Genomic DNA, 18571 nt, shown 5'->3' with positions numbered 1-18571 from the left:
GCGTTTCCATGGCGCCACAAACTACAATTACAACGCTCGCGACATTCCAGAAGCGATCAATCACGGTCATTTGTTTGGTTTGCCTAGCAATTGACCCCAGTTTCGCAAGGCCATCATTCAAGCTCATGCGTGTTGAGCCTTATTTTTCTTGTTTTACACTCAAGCGGAACTGTCCCAAACAAGGTTTTTAGCCGATCGCATATTTTATTGCTGGACACTTTAAACAGTAGAGAAAAACTGCAGCTGTAGACGTAATCAACCACATAGGCTTAGGTAAGCCTGATATGATTGCACTTCATATTCGCATCCTTCTATGAAGCCCTGTTTTACTCTCACGCCCTCTTATGGCTATGACAGTCATCAAATCCTATTAAAGACCCCTGGGATCCTATCTACAAACAGTGGTTTGATTTTCCGTAATCTTCTGTACCCTAAAATTCTTAAATTCCCCCCCAAAAAACTAAAATCTCTGTCTGAGCATACTGTACGTCACCTTAAATTAAACACATACATACACACACATACATGTGTGTGTGTGTGTTTATCTGTATTGGTGGTTTCTGCTATGTGAGCTGATGTTTCAAAGTGTTCAGAACAGGGGGCAGCAAAGTGTAAGGGTTGAAATCCATTCATCAGTTTTGTGAGCTACTGGTCAAAAGTTAGCTGGGTTCTGCATGCCCTCAATGACCACCCCTATGACATTCACACACTACCGACTGAGACTGACTCTACATGCAATGCTAACAGAACAAAACATAGTAACATAACAGTATGAAACAGTATAAACAGTATAAATCGTTATTTCATCTGATGCATTTTGAACATTTGTCAGTTGGTGTCCTTCATTTCTAATGAATCACTGGTATGCGTTTCTGTGGTTTACAATATGTGGGGAAATGAGTAGACAACACTATGTACAAATAAGAAAGGAAAAAGAGAGGGGAGGTTTTTATCTAGGACTGTGGGGTAAAGATGTGGATTATTTGCTCGCTTACCCCACAGGTCAAGTTTCAAAGGTTCTCCTCTCCCTTCTGGGTTTTTGTGCGTGTGGTTGCATGAAGCACAACAAATATTGACGAGGCTCATAGGTCTGTGCTTGTGCTGGAAGTTTCTGTCCTGCTGCTTAGCTGAGTGTGTGTGTGTTCGAGTTTGTGCCGTCCGGTCCCGCACACGGCTAACCATGAAGCTCCTGCTGTTTCTCGCCCTGCTCATCGGTTCCTGCAGGGCCTTTGAATTCATCATCGAGGGAGAGTGGGAGAGTGAGGTGAGAGAGAGAGGGGGAGAGAGAGAGAGTGTTATCCCAAATGATGATGAGAGAGAGTAAAGTTAGCCCAAATGATGATGAGAGAGATGGTTAGCCCAAATGATGAGAATTTAAAAAGTTGATGGAAAAATGCTTATAAATGTTTGTTTGTTCTCTTTTCTTGAAGGATTCTGAGTACCATAATGAACGATTCAGGGTGAGTAACAACTTTTTCTTTTTTTTTAATGACCATAATGATACACTGATTAAAATGCAAATGAAATAAACCGTGTTGGATGTCCAAAACCAGAAATATTTACTTTAAATGTGTTTTAAAAAAGATGGGAGCAGTCTTCTTGACAGAGAATAGAGCCTTCTCCAGGGCTAATGCTTCATTACAACATGAATCATGTGTGTTCTCAGTAAGAATGAGTGAACCTCCTCTGTGAGAGTTACATAAAGAACAACCCTGATGTCTTGGATAATTTTAATTTTAAAATAAGAGGTCTATACACAAAATACCTTATGTATGTTCTTTTCGCATACCATCATTTTGCTTAACTAGATGCATATTTCACACTTTATTTATGCATGTTTAACACTGATTAGCAGTGTCATCAACTTGTCATAAATATGGAATATGTAAATGTTTTACACAAAATACCTTATGTATGTTCTTTTCGCGTACCATCATTTTGCTTAACTAGATGCATATTTCACACTTTATTTATGCATGTTTAACACTGATTAGCAGTGTCATCAACTTGTCATAAATATGGAATATGTAAATGTTTATAAAGATATGCTACAACTGTATGAGTTGATAAAGATATGCTACAAATGACCATGAGATTCACAGAACTAACTAATATTTTGGTGCAATGCTTAAAGGCAGCAAGCAGTCATAAAACTGTGTAAAAGGGATGGATTGCAATATGTGATAACCACACACAAGTGTTTTCAGATGATTTCATGACAGGTGTGATATTAAATGTGTGTATTTGTTTGTTAATTAAACATAACACTGCGTTCCATCTCCACCCTATTTTCAGAGAAATGTGCTAACCAGTGAGGAAGAGGAATTTGAGGTAAGCATCTTGTTCACTGTTCAAATCCCCTCCCCACCATGTCTTACACACTCATTCTCTCTCTCTCTCTCTCTTTCTCTCTCTCTCTCTCTCTCTCTCTTTCTCACACACACACACACACACACACACACAGATGCACTAGGCTTATCTACTAATCGATATGTGTGTTTGAAGAGACTCTGCTGGCAGGACGGTTATTGACTCCAGGTCTTTGCTGCTCTACTGTCAAATAAGCCTATTTATTTTTTAAGTTTTTTTTTTTTTTAACTCAGGGTTTCTTTTTTATTTATTTCCATCAAGTTTTTAAGAATTTTTTCACTCAGTCAGGAAACAGTCAGTTTATAACATTTGCATGATGCTGTATGACATTACTAAAAACACTAAAAAAAATGTGACTGGAGATGAGTGAGATTTATATAAATGTCTGATAGTGTGAGTTTGTATACATTTGTTTGTATGTATTTGTGTGTGTTTCTGTTTAGGCCATAAAGGGGGATGACATCACAGTTAAGAGCTATAAAGTGGAGAGCAGAATCACGTCCAGATTCGTTCACACTACAGTTAAGAGCTCTGTGGTAAACTCAGGTCCCAGCGCACAGAGTATCGGTTTTAACGTCCAGATCCCCAAACGTGCTTTTATCACCAACTTCACTATGTGAGACTAACACTACAAAAGCCTTTCATGCATGTACACACACACACACACACGCACACACACACACACACACACACACACACACACGCATGCACGTGTGCACACGCACACACATACACAAACACACACACACACAGACGCCCCAACTTCATACTGTGTGACTCACACTACACTAACCATTCTCTCTCACATACACACACATACAAATGCAGACATACACAGTACCTCAGACTCTCATATTCACATACATACACACTTGTTAAAAAGCAACCACACACACATACAAACATACAAAACATGGTTAGAAAAACTGTGACGCTTCAACCCGATTGCTATGTGAATTCATACTAACTAATTCTGTCTGTGTCTCAGGAATGTGAATGGGATCACATTTATTGGTTCCGTGAAAGAAAAAACGGTGGCACGGAACCTCTATGCTCAGGCCAGAGCCCGAGGGAAAGCCGCAGGAATCGTCAGGTAGGCTGTCACTCAAGTTTTAACGCTCCACAAGATTTCTTACGTGGCCTGTCAGTCAGTCCTACTAAATTCTCTTTGTGTCTCTTCCAACAACATTCTCTCAGGGCTAACTCTCAGGCTATGGAGACATTTAAGACAGAGGTCCATGTGCCTGCAGGCAGTAATGTAGAGTTTGAGCTGCATTACCAGGAGATGATGCACAGGAAGTTGGGTTTTTATGAACATGTGCTACACCTACAGCCTGGGCGACTTGTTCCCGTGCTGCAGGTCATAAATCCATATGCATAACACCCCCCCAGCACACACACACGCGCACGCGCACACACACACACACACACACACACACACACTGTCATTGCATATATATTCTGGTCACAAGCTCCCCATACAATTGACACAAAGTCACAATGTATGAGTAAAAAATGGCTCTTAAAGAGGAATTCCTGGTATATCTCTTTGTTTTTCCAGGTGGATGTATACATATTCGAACCCAAAGGGATTGCCTTTGTAGAGGCTCCAAACACCCTGGGAGAACACTTTGTAGACCTGATCAAAGTAACACACACAAAAGATAAAGCTCATGTTGTGTTTAAACCTACGCTACAGCAACAGCGTAAGTGTCACAACTGCACTGAGACTGCTGTGGATGGAGTGTTCACCGTTAAATATGACGTAGCGAGAGAGGGCAATGCAGGAGAACTTCAAGTAAGAAAACGCATACACATGCTCAAACATTCATGGACATATGCACACATTCTATTACATTCATATGCATGCTCATGCAACACACACACACACACACACACACACACACACACACACAGCTGGGCTGATGTGTTGCATGTTCTCCCTCTCTCTGTCTCTTTCTCTCTCTCTCTCTCTCTCTCTCTCTCTCTCTCTCTCTCTCTTGCACTAGGTGTCTGATGGTCATTTTGTTCATTTCTTTGCTCCGAACAACCTCTCTCCTCTCTCTAAAAACATTGTGTTTGTAATTGACGTGAGTGGCAGCATGTGGGGACTAAAGATGAAACAGGTAAAGTTTTTGCCTTCTCTGGTTCTCATGGAACAACAATGAGCAAAGATTCTTTAGACCAAAAGCTACTTGGCCCACATTCCCACAAAAGGACATTTTTGTGTGTTAATTCAAAGCATAATTCTTGTATCATACTTTTTAAAGACATTTTTCCTCATACCTGCACTCAGACACAAGTCATATAAGCTCTGAAATTTAAGTACTTTGTAAGCACCATTATGACGGGGTCTCACTGTCAAGAGCACACCGGATTGAATGGTCAATTTATGTGTTTTTGCATTATACTGCCCTCTTGTAGCCATTACACAATCTGCACATTTACTCCATTCCGGCTCATAAATGTAACTGACACAGTAGAATACTATACTACCACCTTGTGGGAACAAAATGAAATAGCATGTAAAATAACAATAATCAACAACAAGCTTTAATCACACTCATGAATATCTTTGTCTCAGACGGTGGAAGCGATGAAGGCTATTCTGGACGACCTTACAATGGATGATTATTTCAGTATCATTGACTTCAACCATAACGTGCGTTGCTGGAATGAGGATTTGGTTCCTGCATCTTCAATTCAGGTGGAGGATGCTAAAAAGTATATCCAAAACATCAAACCAAATGGAGGTGAGAGAAAGCAAGAGAGAAAGAGAGAGCAGTTTGATATATCAGCATTACTTTTTAAAATTGCTCCATATCTTCTTTCTCTTTTACAGGGCTAGTTCTTGTGTGTGAGTATGTATGTGCACGAGTGTGTGTGCTTGTTTGTTGATTTTCCCTCATCGATCTTTGACTGCAGGCACTAACATTAATGAGGCTCTTCTGAAGGCAGTGCAAATGCTCGTCAAAGCATCCAATCAGGGTCTTATCAACCCACGGTCTGTGTCCATGATCATTCTGGTATCTGATGGAGACCCCACTGTGGGTGAGACCACCTCACATTGCAGCACTCCAACTCTATTATAACTCTACTCCAAGTTCACATCCAAACTCTACTGTACTCTAAACTCACATCTAAACTCTACTGTACTCTAAACTCACATCTAAACTCTACTATACTTTTAACTTTAAGCTGCATGTGAACTCTAGGTTCTACCTTACACTCTGAACTACGTTCTACTTTAAACTCTGTTCTGTTCCAATTCCAGCTCTGCTTTAGACTATAGAAAACCTTTTTTAACTGCACCTTTAAACTCTACAAAACTCTAACATAACCCTTACTTTAAATGAAAGAGTAAGGGCCACATCAACTTCATTTTATTCTACCTTGCATTCAGCCTACAAAAAATGATTTAACCTTTAATTTCATTTATCTGTAAGCAAGTCTGTACTTCACATTCTCAAGTGGAGTAATTTTAACAGGTAATTTACTGTTTCTGTACTCCAATTTGGTCTCTCTTTTTTTTTAATAATCTCTACAGTTAAAATGTACAATCTATGACCTCTACCATTTTTTCCACTTTCCTACATTCTACTAAACTCTGCAAACTGCTATTTCCTCGTCATATTCTAATCTTTTCTCTCCAAACAATGATCCACTTCAGGCCGAATTCTGTTCTTTCTAGTCTGCACTCTCATCTCCTTTATTCCCTGCAGAGTTACACTTGATTTGGGTGAGACCAGTTCTTGTGAGTGCAGGGGCTCTTCATGCTTTTCTTCCTCATGTTCACTTCAGGGGAGATTAAGTTGAGCGCTATTCAAAAGAACGTCAAGCGTCTCATGCGTGAAGATTTCTCGCTTTTCTCTCTGGGAATTGGCTTTGACGTGGACTTCGACTTCCTGGAGCGGCTTGCCATTGAAAACAGGGGTGTGGCCCAGAGAATCTATGCCAATCACGACGCAGCAGAGCAGCTAAGGGTATGTGTGTGTCCCATCCTTATCCTTCTCAATTCTGTCCTCTCACCATTGCCCACCTTTCTACATTCTTCACTGTCTATACCTTCTCTGTTTTTTCTGCTTTTGATCATAGCTTTTTTGTCCATTTTGAACTCCTCCCTCCATGATTTCTTCATCCTCTCATCCCAATTCTGCAGGCCTTCTACAGCCAGGTGTCCTCTCCTCTTCTGAGGAAGATCACCATCCAGTTCCCTGACGAAGCAGTGACTGATGTCACTCAGAACCATTTTGATAAGTTTTTCAGTGGATCAGAGCTGGTAGTGGCAGGGAAGCTCCAGCTGTCTGATTTGACCGCACTGCAGAGTTTCACCACTGCCTCTGCCGTGAGTCCATGCTCTCACACTGTTGGGACAAGCTGTCGGCTAATGTTTGATTTTGACAGGAATTTGAATTTTTAAGTAGTATTTGATTTAAACATTTACTAAAAGATTTTTTTTAAGTTTTATTTTGAATGTCTTTTGAATTGAACAATTAAATATTTTTTTAAGTTTTATTTTGAATGTCTTTTGAATTGAACAATTAAATATTGTTTAAATTCAGAAAATTCAAATGTTACTTAAATTCAGTTTCAGAATGATTCAGTAATTGTGAGAGTGTTGTGTTCTAGTTTTGCGCCACATTTTTTGTCCCTCCCAGGCCACCATGGAACTGTCTCTGCAGACAGAGACAGAGCTTCAGGAGCTGGACACTCTGCTGAGCCAACAGCAGCATTCTTTCAATGGCTTTGCCCGCCAGATGTGGGCATACATCACTGTCAACCAGCTACTCGCTGAACGGTGAGCAGAGAGAGAGAGAGAGCGAGAGAGAGAGAGAGAGAGAGAGAGGTGTAATAGGAATTTTTATCACATGCATCTCTTGAAAAAGCAGAGATATTGCACTGTTGTAACTGTGTGTCTGCTCAAAACACTGTACTGTGACTCTGTGCTGACTCAGCAATAAGTTTTGACTCTGCAGAGACTCTACAGTCACTAATTATTGACTAAGTAACGTGCTTGGTTTTGCAGGGCATCAGCTGTGACTCTATAGTAATTCTCAGAGTCAGTAACTGATCCTACAGTGACTCTGTAATGACCAACTCTCTGACTTTGGCACTGACTCTGTAATGACTCTAAGTGAGTAACTCTGTTGCTGAGAGCGTCTCAACTCTACTGCTCTACTCCTCTGCAGCTCCCTGGCCCCAACAGCACCTAAAAAGCGCAGGATCACACAGCGCATCCTGAATCTGGCTGTGGAGCATCAGTTTGTCACACCTCTCACTGCGCTTCTCGTGGAGAGTGAGGGGGGGCAAGAAAGGCTGCTTGCTGACTCACCCAAGGACCCCAAACAAGGCTGTTGCCCAGGTACCTCAGTCAAAAACAACCACTGCTGATTGTTCATATTTTCCTGCTTTTAAGTAAACCTACAATATTTTGGAATTAAGTTTCCAAGCTGTGTAGTATGTTTGATAAGATCACAATTAATCTTTTATTGAGATAAATGTTGAGGGAACTCAACAATTTTTAATGTACATTTGCAGGAAGTTTTTATTTTTTAATTTTTCCCTCTGTGTCACCTCCCCTTCAGCTGCAGCCCTGGGAGGCAGAACTCCTTCACAGGTTCTTTACAGTATTCCTCCGTGGGCTCCTATGCCGACCTCTATTCCACAAACTCCCAGTCCAGTGGTAAGGCCCTTACCTGAGCACATCACCATTGGTAAGTGCATGTAGATTTAACTCTTTTACCTCCGTCTCAAGATGTAGATTTACTAGCTCATCCGTGTTTACTTGGTTACTATTTTACCAACGCTCTTTCTTCACTGAAAAACCAGCAGAGCTTGCTCCACTGAGTTCATACTGGGAATGAATACAGTTATGTACTCTTACTGAAAAAACTGCACCAGTCTGAAAGTGAATGTCCATCTGTGTTCTGATTACAGTGGAGAACGACCCTCACTTCATCGTCCATTTGCCCAAGAACAACATGGACGTTTGCTTCAACATTGACTCAAAGCCCGGACACATCCTGAGCCTGGTGTCTGACCCTGGCACTGGTACCCTTGTCCTAAAGCTCTTAAAATAAATCCTATACTTTCCGTTCTACTCTTCATATGAACAATATAGCTTACCAAATGTGGGAATTAGAATTTTCCTCCAGTGCAGTTTTGAGAGATTTCTCTCTGTGAATATTTGTCCATGCATTGATTGCCTTGTGGATTTGTCGCTGTTAGAGCGTTGGATCAGACTAGATGACAATGTTAGCTTACACCACATGACATGGTTCTCAGAAGGCCACTGTGGTTCTCTCTCTCACAATCTGGTGTGTGTTTGTGAGGGCAGGAGTGGCGATAAATGGGCAGTTGGTGGGCGCAAAGAAGATGCGGGATAATAAACTGAACACGTATTTTGGCACCATTACCGTGTCCCACAAGCCCACAGGCGTCCGGGTGGATGTGGGGACGACACAGATCGACGTGACGGAGGGGAAGAACAATCACTCTTTCTCATGGGCAGACACAGCTACACTCTTGTTGAACAGGTAGAGGGCTAGGGGTTTTTGTCAGGCCTTGCCACCGCCTGAGCTGTAGCTTGTAAAAAATTTTGAAAGATTTTTCTACGCTAAACATTTTCAAAGTATAAATGCATATTAAAAGCAGCGATGCATTATAAGTCGTTGAATGACATGCAATGATCCTACACGTGCCCTTGTTTAATACAACAGTTATGGCTATTGTCTGTCGTCAGGGTGAACATTGAGATAATGAAGGAGCAAAAGGTTATCGTGACGATTGACGGCAAAATCACGGTGATGGTTCTTTTGCATGGCGCCTGGAAGAAGCACCCAATAAACGTGGACTTCCTCGGTTTTTACGCCCCCAGTGACAATCAGTATTCCTCAGTGGCCCACGGCCTCATTGGTGCGTCTCCTGTTCACATGCACCCAGACACTCAGTAATCACACAGAGGAGATAAGGTTGACAAATGTGTGTGTATCTACATGTTTGCTCAGCTATCAGTGCTCTGGGGGTAATCTGAGTGTGTCTGAGCCAAGTAAGTTTGGATCTCTAGTGAAAATGAATGTTAGTGCAGTATTGTGTGTATTGCATGTGTTGAATGTACATGTGTCTATATGTTACTGTGTATCATTGTTAGTCAGTTGTTTGTCTTTGAGCAGATGTGTTTGTCTGAGAGTTACTTAACTGTGTGTGTGTGTGTGTGTGTTGTCACAGGTCAGTTTACTGAGGAACCAGAGGTGAGGGTGTTTGATCTGCATGATGGTGCTGACCCAGAGAAGAAAGAGGCCACCATGGAGGTGAAGGGACAAAAGCTGGCTGTCACCAGGTAACGTACACACATTCCATCTACACACTCATCTCAGTCACATTGGAACATAACCATAGCACAGACACAAAAACACAAGAAAACAATCTCCTTAAACACACTATCACTCAGTCACAGTCACCACATTCATAGTCACTCACTGCCTCTCGCTATTTATTGAGATGATGATACATTAGGATACGCAGTCACTATAATGATGAAACCCCCTCTCTCCTGTCTGTGCGTGCGCGCGTGTGTGTGCAGGGGCTGGCAGAAAGACTACAGGCGAGATAAGAAGAGGGGATCCTCTGTTTACTGCTGGTTTGTCCACAACAGTGGGAAGGGCTTCATTGAGGGCCATTATACCGATTACATTGTGCCTCGGCTGGACAGCTTCCTGACGATGGCCTGAGTCCGTGGATGTCTGTGTGTACCATGAAGATCACTACAAAGAAATGCCGAAGAAACAAACTAAATTGTTGGGACTGGGCCTAAGTGCACGTGGTCGGTCTGGAAGGTAGAAAAAGAAAACAGGACGACAGAGCTCTACTATTAAAACCAACAACAACAACAATGCAGCAGTTAAATTTAAATATAAAAAAAATATACGTTTGGAGACAATGGGCTGTCCTTTTATACATCTCTGTTTGAAAAAAAAAATCTCTACTTAATGTGATGCTAAGTTTGTAAGTTTAACATTGGGAAAACTGGTTGGTGTGAAATTTACAATAAAATTCAATTCAGAGATAATGACCTAAAAAACCTTTAAAGCCTCATACGTGTATACCTCATCGATACACATCCACATGATTACAGTCTCTCATCAGCAAAAAACCCAATTAAAACGAATCAATCTTGTGCTTAATTCAGAATCTTTTATTGTGGACAATAATTCTTAATAACATCAACAACTTAAAATCAGAAATGAAACAAAAGACAAAAATAGATTTCAGTTGTTCTAATATTTGATTACTGTCTTATTAGATGAGTGGGTAGGTTATTTACATATGTTTAGTGAAAAAAAGGTAAGGATTCAGGAGAAATACTCCAGGCAGGAGCTCTGTGGAATGAGGAAAAATCTCATGCACGCTTGGAGAAATCTTCATATGGAATTCCATCAACCCGTTTCCCTTTCAGACGACCCTAATGGAAAGGAAAAATCCTGTTTAAGCAATTTTATGTTGTTCCACTTCTCCAAATAAAGCAAGATTTATATTCTCTAACTTCTGTATTGTTGAGAAAACTGTTAGTAAGATATAATGATCATGAATAAGACATGGTAACTGTGTAGTTAGATGACAGCGGGCGGAGACGTATATTACACAGGAAATCACCAGGGAAGGAAAACAGTGTCAGCAGAGCTTTATATTTACCGAGTCTAATATTAATGTGGCAGAGAATTTTTTCTCATCGATGCTATCCAGGATGGCTTCTGTGTCTCTATAGGGCCCGTTGAGGATCAGTACGTGTTTACCTAGAGAAAAGAATGAAGGAGAGAGATGAACTAAACCAGCAAAAACAGGGAGGGAAAGTAAGAACATGTGCCACAATAGAGACCCATTACCAGGTGCTGGGATTACTGTTTCCAGGTGAGCCTGGTCCAGTTTGAGTTTGTCTCCTGTGTCAATTATCTTTACCACAGCTGTGTATTTATCTTGGACCTCCTATTACAAATGAACACACACAACCAAGTAAGTTCCTCACCAATTCCGTTTCATAAGACCCAAAGGAACACTACAAGACCCTCACAAAGACTTTACAATCAACTAAGCAATTTCATTCCCTCCATGTGATCTGTAGATGTCTAAAACCTGACCAGGTCTTTTCCTTTAAATTAATCAAAATGTTTATATTATTACATATAATATTAATATATAGTACATATAATATTAATATATAATATGGAATATTACATATCCCCTCCCAGATGCTCTAACTATGTGCTTCTGTTTAGATATGAGAGCTCTGTGAGTCACTCTTCATTCACAGTTGCATTACCCGGACAACAGCTTTCTTCTTGTAGTATTTCTCGCCCAGTTTTTTTGTGATGACCTTCACTACAATGTCTGGTTGAAGCCAGTGACCTGTGTGCACAGACTTCTTCTTCTGTTCCTCCATCTGAAAATAACACACAGGCCCATACAACTCAAAGACCACTGGGAGGATATCTCTTAGTCAACGCTGAATGTCATGTCTCACACAATACTTTCTTTCCTCCAATTAGCTCAGGGCATTACCCAGAGATGAAAACAATTTTACTTAGAGTGGTAATGAACCCAAATACTCTACTGACTGATGAAATGAAGGCATACCTCCATGATCTCATCCAAAGCGGATTTCTTTTTCTTCTCTCTCGAGTCTGTGCTATGGGAGGGCTCTTTCCTTTTGGTTGAAGCAGCAAGCTTAAGCGCACTTGTTCCCAGAGCAGGACTGTGTGTGTGTGTGTGTGTGAGAGAGAGAGAGAGAAAAAGAGAGAGAGAGAGAGAGAGAGAGAGAGAGAGAGAGAGAGAGAGAGAGAGAGAGAGAGAGTGAGAGAAAGAGTGTGAGAAAGAGTGTGAGAAAGAAAATGGATCATTGATGAACATTAGTCAGGAAGTGGACCACGTACAATTTTGTGGAAAGTAACCATATCATGCAGAACAACAGTCTAATTTCATCAGTTTCAAAGTAAAAGCTGGCTGCTAAACGAGGCTTAACTGTTTCCTCTGTGACATCACTGCTTTGAGTTTACCTCTGAATGAAACATTATAATACATCAACAGACACTTACACGTGTTTCAGATTTATACACATATTCTCTGAGAGGCATACACAATGCTCACCCCAACAAAAATATTATGGTAGATGGTCAGTTAGTTTTACCTTACTTTAGAGGTGCTTGCTAAGGAGCCACTACCCAGGTTGAAGGTAACTGCAAATATACATTCATTTGTTATATATTTACATGATGTATATTGAAAACAGACTCAAGCAATACTCCAATGTACAATCAATTATGTGTGGCTCTCTACTGGACAACCACTTTTTTGGCAATAGATGCACCTGTTAATAATGCCATACCTTTTTCCTCCTCATTTTCTCTCTTTAACTCTGTGTACACAGGCTCCTCCTGCAGAGATGGAAGAGTCAGTCTGAGAAATGATTTCACAACACAGAACGAATCTATCAGCCCTTCATGCACATACACTTACACACACACACACACACACACACACACACAGGTACACATCTGTTCTCACCTCTGGCTCTTTGCCCTCTCGACCACGGCGGACTTGTTCCTCGATAAATTTGGCACTGCGCTCTTCATCATCCAGGTCCTGCTTTTTCTTCTTTTCCAGTTCTTCCTGCCGACGGATGGTTTCCGGGTCACGGTCAATGTACTGGATATACCAGCCCTTTGGTGTTTCATCCACCTTACACAAACCTAGAGACAGAATTCATGAAATGCGTTCAAGGTAGATGACATGTCCCATTTAGACTGTGAATTTATGTTAGCGTGTGGGTCATTAGCAAGGACTACTCATGAGAGATTCCAGTTGGAGAGAAAACAGGGGAGGGAGTAAGGGGTCTGTAAGTACTTGCCTTCCTTTCCCAGCCATTTGGTGAAGTCTGTGAGTGTCTCCCACTGAGTGGAGTTCATGTGAATATGTTCACGGTTACTGATGTACTCATTGTAGACTATGTTGTTGTGAACTCGTTTTGTGCCTGCAGGGACGGACATAAAGAAGATTATTTGGAGTAATTCAAAAGCAAAGGTCCTTTGGGAATGGGAGAATATCTAATTGTGTGTGACATTCTCTACTGACTATTAGCTGAGGGGGTCCTGAAAATATGTCTTACCAAAACGTCTTCGAATCAGCTCCAAAAAATCATTCTTAAATTCCCTGAAAAATAAATCCATAATTTCATCGCTTACATACAGCTCACAACAAAATGTTAAGATAAAATCATTTTTAAATAACCATGTTCCACACAACTCACTCTGAGAAAAAGTCCATGAACTGGTTGGGGTCCTCTGAGGCTAGCAGCAGCTGTCTCTGATGAGACTCGGACATGCAGTGGCATTTAAAACCATTCTGTTTTTAAACAGAAACGAACATTAAAAATGAAACACAGGCGATTTATTAATGCAAACAAGGTTATAACACGGGATATAACAAATCAAATGAAATTATATTTTTAAAAAATAGTTTTACAATCACAATGCTAAATAATTCAGTGATATCGGATATTTATAGGCTACTGCGTAAAAGTCTTCACAGTTAGCGCGTTGTTTAAACCTGGAACAACAAATCGATTGCTGCTTTTGAATGAAATTACAGTTGTTCACTTAGAGAGCGAAAATGCGTCAATTGCAAACTTACCTCATCTCGGCACTGTTTCTGGCACATTTGACAGTACCACCGCAGTTTCTGGAGTCCCTTGGCTTTGATTCGATTACTGATCGCCTTGGGGCTTAGGAAATCAGCCTTTCCCATTTTAAACACGAAACAAATTCAACCAAAAGTACTTAATTATCATAAATTTGAAATACAGTCTGGTTTATCTCTCTCGCGTTTATTGTTGTTGTGTGCCTTGCTTCCGAGAGCAAGCGTTTCCTTGCGTTTTTCGTCACTGCTTCGGTGTTCTTCAGCAAAACTTGTGTGTCTACATTATCGCGAGATTGGTGAAGACGGCGCGTCATTTTGCATTGTATTTGCGCCTGCGTATTGATGCAGGTCTGACCTTCATAGAAGTGAACATGTTCGCCAGGACTAGCGCGGCGGTGTTCCTCCCACAATGGTAAAAAATTATTGACAAATTGTTGTTTTAGTTCCAGATGTGGTTGCACTGTTCTGCTGATAGAGTGGTTAAATTATCCAAACCAGTCACAGGTTTGGGAAATAGTGAAACTTTGCAAGGACGTGATGTACCATAGGCCTCGGAAGCTAGCTTGTAGTGCTAAATCTTTTAGCTAATGTGGCCGTCTGCAGAAGAGTGTCTCTCAATGACTAACGATGCTAACGCTAATCTGACAGGTAGCAAGTTAGCCAGTAACACCGACAAGCCTGAACTTCACATTTAACGATGACCAGCTGTAATAAATCATTTTGCAGCTTTATGTATAACAACGTTTTGGAGAGACGAGAAATATATTAAAACTAACTAGGATTCAGTTGCAACCTATTACTAGTCAACCCAACCAACACAAGCTAACCGTTCTTCATCTACTTTTATGCCCCTGAACCGCGACAATTACAATCTGTTACCATTATGATTGTATTTTACATGTTTCCACCTGCAAAATTCTTTGGACGCAAGACCCTTCAGAGGCTTGTGTCGATTAAAGTGAAGTGCTTCTAATGAATGGTTTTCTTCCACAGTGGGCAGGTCAGGAATATGGCTACCCTGAAGGACAGTAAGTACTATGTTGCACTAGATTTGATTACGTCCCGTGTTAATTGATTATGAGGACTGAATGTTTATGTACGTTTATGTCTTTGTACCTTGCATGTGGCTGATAGCCATTTTCAAGAATTTTGGAGTTTGTTCTCCTGCCGTGTTCTGCCGCACTTGTAGCGATTTTGTTGCGCCCCAAGACATGACGCTAAGCTAAGTAAGTTTGTTAAATATTCTTGTCAATTTCAGTCACTATCCGGTTGAAGTCTGTCAAGAATATCCAGAAGATCACCAAGTCCATGAAGATGGTGGCCGCAGCTAAGTACGCCAGGGCAGAGAGAGCCTTGAAGCCGGCTCGTGTCTATGGCACCGGAGCGCTGTGTATGTACCAAAGTGCCCAATAATATGACTGATTACATCGAACGTTGCTGTATTTGCTTTACAAAGAGTAATTTAAATTAAAGCACCATGTTTAATTGTTACAAGTTGTTTTAAAGGGAGAAGATTCACCCTTGAAGTCTTCCCAGGGGTGATCGAAATATTTTAAAGATAAAGAGTGTATTGTAAAGCATTCTTATGTTTTTATTTTTATATATATGTGTGTGTATGTGTGTGTGAGTGAGTGTGTGTATGTATATATATATATTTACACACACACACACCCTCTCTCTCTCTCTCTCTCTCTCTCTCTCCCACACACACACACACATCATCATGTATCATTTCACATTGCCTGTAATTGTGGAGCGCCATTCAAAGGATGAGCGTTTATAAAAGTGCAAGAAAACAGTTGTAGAATGAATGTGCACGTCAGAATATTGTTACGGATTGTGTTTGTCTGTGTTCTCTAGCTCTGTATGACAAGGCTGAGATCAAGGCTCCTGAGGACAAGAATAAGCACTTGATTATTGGCGTGTCCTCTGACCGTGGGCTGTGTGGTGCCATCCATAGCAGCGTGGCCAAGGCCATGAAGTCTGAGATTGCCAAGCTCAGTGATGCAGGCAAAGAGGTCATGGTGGTCAATGTGGGTGATAAGCTTAGAGGCCTGCTCTACAGGTATACATCTACATCTGCTCTTTACTTGCTCCTTATTGCCTCATAACTGTGTCCTCTGTTTTACTGCCTGCTGTCTGGTAGAGGTATTTGGGTAAATATCCTGTAGTTGGATCCCAGGCCTAAGTCACTGCTGGATTTTGACATTTCAGCTAATCTTCAAACCATGTCTGCTATTACTGATTGATTTAAGAAATGCCAAGCCTTTAGTGATGAGTGTGTTGATTTTCTGAGAGGTTTTAGAACCACAAAGTGCTGTGTGTCTGAGTCAAAATACCTCTGTCTGCTCCTGTTGTTTAGGACCCATGGCAAACACATCTTGATCAACTGCAAGGAGGTGGGTCGCAAACCCCCCACCTTTTCTGATGCCTCAATGATTGCTACAGAGCTGCTGGACTCTGGTTACGAGTTTGACCAAGGCACCATCGTCTACAACAGATTCAGGTGAGAAGACAAAGCCCTTGGCTAAAAGATACTCTTTCACAGTCTCAGCCCATCAGCCTAGCACAGTTCTTGTGGAAATTTCAGTCATTTCCAACTACACTCCCTAAAAGAAATTGTCTGTATGATGTTCCGTAGGTGGCACATCAGGAGTTTGACTGTTAATCTGTTATGTTGCTGTTCTTTCCTGTACAGGTCTGTCATTTCCTACAGGACAGAGGAGAAACCCCTTTACTCCATGGAAACAGTTGCTAACTCAGGTATTACTCTGTGTGTTCATATACTTAGTCTTCAAACTGCTTTTGATTAAAAAAAAAAATTGAGGTGGCGAGAACCACGATATAGGCACTGAACTACTTTGTCTGTTAACAAGGCTGACGCCATGAGCCGGGACTGGTTCAGTATTAAGACTAAATGTATTTTGCATGTTTGGTCTGTGTGGACAGAGAACATGGGTATCTATGATGACATTGATGCTGATGTGCTGAGGAACTATCAGGAGTTTGCCCTGGTCAACATCATCTACTATGGGTTGAAGGAGTCCACGACCAGTGAGCAGAGTGCCAGGATGACTGCTATGGACAGCGCCAGCAAGAATGCCTGTGAGTTCAGCATTGAGCCTCCTCGTCATGCCACTGTTAGACAGTATTAGGAATATGAAAGAGTGATTTTAGGTATCTAGAGCAAAAATACATGAATGTAGCTGAACAGTTTATCTGCAGCTGATTACACATCGACAATATTGGCTTTATAGACGTTTTGTATGTTGGGATGCAGTGGTAATGCCTTTCTGATGATTTGCTTGGCTGTAGGCCTGTTTTGTTTGTGATGTTGATTAGGGCTACCCATACTTGGCTTAACATCTCTCTTATGTTCCGCCCACCTCTCTAGCTGAGATGATTGACAAGCTGACTCTGACCTTCAACCGTACCCGCCAGGCTGTCATCACCAAGGAGCTCATCGAGATCATCTCTGGAGCTGCCGCTCTGTAAGCTCCTCTCTTCTCTCTCTTTGTTTTCTCTTTCTCTCACACTCACTTCTCCCCTCCTTTATCCTTTACTTTCTAACTGGCTACGTCATTTGTAATTCTAAGTTTGTCTGTCATACTCATCGTTAGTTTGTATGTATGACACCCTTGTCGCTTGTACTTATCTAGTTCAAATTTCGGGTAATCACATATCTCTCTCCCTCACAACTAACCCCATCCATCTGTATGCATCGCACTTCAACAGGAATTGAGCCAATACTTACAAAGGTAACATGCTGTAGTGCAGTGTGTAGGTAATATCCTAGTTAGAAGATTGTGTAGTTCACGCTTGGGAGTCCTGAAGCGCAGTGTTGGTTTTGTGTGTTGGGAGGGTTTGAGCTTTGGTTGTGGTGTTTCAGTGGTACCATGCAGGAAAACAAAAATAGGAGTCATCATGAAAGAAACATGCCTGAACTGGAAGGTAGTAAGAAATAATGAGTAAAATGTCATAGTGGGAATGGTGTTTTGTGTGTTGTTGTTTTTTTTTTTTTTAAACACTTAGTTGTGCATTGATGCTATTCTTGGCCCAGATCAGGTTATTTCAAAGATGTTGCAATCATTTTCTCACTCTCTGTCTTTCTCTCTCTCTGCAGATAAAGAGGAACCTTGCCGACCTTCATCGCTGTGGTTCTGGCGTACATGCTTACAGTTCTGCCATCACCTGGTGTCTAGTTCGAGTATTTGTGCTTATATTTGTAAAATATCAGAAAATAAACCTCTTACAGAGAAACATCATCTTTGTGCCCTGTTTATGTTAAAGTCTTTACACAAATCAGTTCTGATGTTCACAGATAAATAAATCACTGTTTCAACACACATTTGACTTAAACTTTTTGTTTGACAAATCTAATCATTACCCCACCATAACCAACTTAAAAGGGAAACTGGTGAGTGGACTAACCAATCAGTGATTTTAATTCTTAGAAGAAACAAAGCAGCTGGACTTTACCAATAGATGTCTGGAATTCAGTACTGTAACCTAG

General features: G+C 41.1%; 3 protein-coding genes across 5 annotated transcripts; 2 read left to right on the top strand and 1 right to left on the bottom strand.

Annotated features, from left to right (window-relative positions):
• The first annotated feature begins 1056 nt into the window (after window positions 1-1056).
• itih2 (inter-alpha-trypsin inhibitor heavy chain 2) lies at window positions 1057-10450 on the top strand. Of its 2 annotated transcripts, XM_030773480.1 has the most exons (20): window positions 1059-1264; window positions 1431-1460; window positions 2296-2331; window positions 2814-2986; window positions 3359-3463; window positions 3568-3730; window positions 3932-4168; window positions 4380-4496; window positions 4955-5123; window positions 5296-5421; window positions 6172-6353; window positions 6530-6715; window positions 7029-7168; window positions 7560-7732; window positions 7956-8084; window positions 8308-8421; window positions 8708-8906; window positions 9113-9285; window positions 9598-9709; window positions 9953-10450. In XM_030773480.1, the coding sequence occupies exons 1-20, from the start codon at window positions 1181-1183 to the stop codon at window positions 10098-10100; spliced, it is 2796 nt and encodes a 931-aa protein (XP_030629340.1). In that variant the 5' UTR covers window positions 1059-1180; the 3' UTR covers window positions 10101-10450. The 2 variants fall into 2 exon arrangements, with proteins under 2 accessions (XP_030629348.1, XP_030629340.1); XM_030773488.1 differs by lacking the exon at window positions 9953-10450 and having other exon boundaries at window positions 1057-1264; window positions 9113-9287; window positions 9599-9703.
• Window positions 10451-10645: 195 nt separating this feature from the next.
• On the bottom strand, window positions 10646-14237 carry kin (Kin17 DNA and RNA binding protein). The gene is made up of 12 exons (XM_030773498.1): window positions 14053-14237; window positions 13670-13764; window positions 13529-13572; window positions 13271-13393; window positions 12928-13112; window positions 12749-12794; window positions 12551-12599; window positions 12001-12118; window positions 11687-11806; window positions 11253-11352; window positions 11062-11162; window positions 10646-10831 (listed from the first exon to the last, which is right to left on the bottom strand). The coding sequence occupies exons 1-12, from the start codon at window positions 14164-14166 to the stop codon at window positions 10769-10771; spliced, it is 1158 nt and encodes a 385-aa protein (XP_030629358.1). The 5' UTR covers window positions 14167-14237; the 3' UTR covers window positions 10646-10768.
• Window positions 14238-14397: 160 nt separating this feature from the next.
• On the top strand, window positions 14398-18323 carry atp5f1c (ATP synthase F1 subunit gamma). 2 transcript variants are annotated; one of them, XM_030768477.1, is made up of 9 exons: window positions 14398-14470; window positions 15052-15086; window positions 15317-15448; window positions 15919-16123; window positions 16421-16564; window positions 16757-16821; window positions 17008-17163; window positions 17453-17549; window positions 18182-18323. In XM_030768477.1, exons 1-9 carry the CDS (start codon window positions 14430-14432, stop codon window positions 18183-18185), a joined length of 879 nt encoding a protein of 292 aa, XP_030624337.1. In that variant the 5' UTR covers window positions 14398-14429; the 3' UTR covers window positions 18186-18323. The 2 variants fall into 2 exon arrangements, with proteins under 2 accessions (XP_030624337.1, XP_030624345.1); XM_030768485.1 differs by lacking the exon at window positions 18182-18323 and having other exon boundaries at window positions 17453-17553.
• Window positions 18324-18571: the final 248 nt, after the last annotated feature.

Source organism: Chanos chanos, chromosome 1 (assembly GCF_902362185.1).
Source record: "Chanos chanos chromosome 1, fChaCha1.1, whole genome shotgun sequence".
Classification (NCBI taxonomy): domain Eukaryota; kingdom Metazoa; phylum Chordata; class Actinopteri; order Gonorynchiformes; family Chanidae; genus Chanos; species Chanos chanos.
Note: the sequence above shows the minus strand (reverse complement) of the source record. Positions and strands in the feature narration are given on the sequence as shown.

Bases quoted from the DNA above. Each gene is read 5' to 3' on its own strand.
- itih2 (XM_030773480.1), top strand. From the start codon at position 1,181: ATGAAGCTCCTGCTGTTTCTCGCCCTGCTCATCGGTTCCTGCAGGGCC. The intron at 6,354-6,529 runs GTATGTGTGTGT...CCAATTCTGCAG, and splicing joins ACGCAGCAGAGCAGCTAAGG to GCCTTCTACAGCCAGGTGTC. The intron at 8,422-8,707 runs GTACCCTTGTCC...TTGTGAGGGCAG, and splicing joins GGTGTCTGACCCTGGCACTG to GAGTGGCGATAAATGGGCAG.
- atp5f1c (XM_030768477.1), top strand. From the start codon at position 14,430: ATGTTCGCCAGGACTAGCGCGGCGGTGTTCCTCCCACAATG. The intron at 16,822-17,007 runs GTATTACTCTGT...CTGTGTGGACAG, and splicing joins GGAAACAGTTGCTAACTCAG to AGAACATGGGTATCTATGAT. The intron at 17,164-17,452 runs GTGAGTTCAGCA...CCACCTCTCTAG, and splicing joins CAGCGCCAGCAAGAATGCCT to CTGAGATGATTGACAAGCTG.
- kin (XM_030773498.1), bottom strand. From the start codon at position 14,166: ATGGGAAAGGCTGATTTCCTAAGCCCCAAGGCGATCAGTAATCGAATC. The intron at 13,394-13,528 runs GTAAGACATATT...CCGTCCCTGCAG, and splicing joins GCTGATTCGAAGACGTTTTG to GCACAAAACGAGTTCACAAC. The intron at 10,832-11,061 runs GTAAATATAAAG...CCTTTCCATTAG, and splicing joins CCACATTAATATTAGACTCG to GGTCGTCTGAAAGGGAAACG.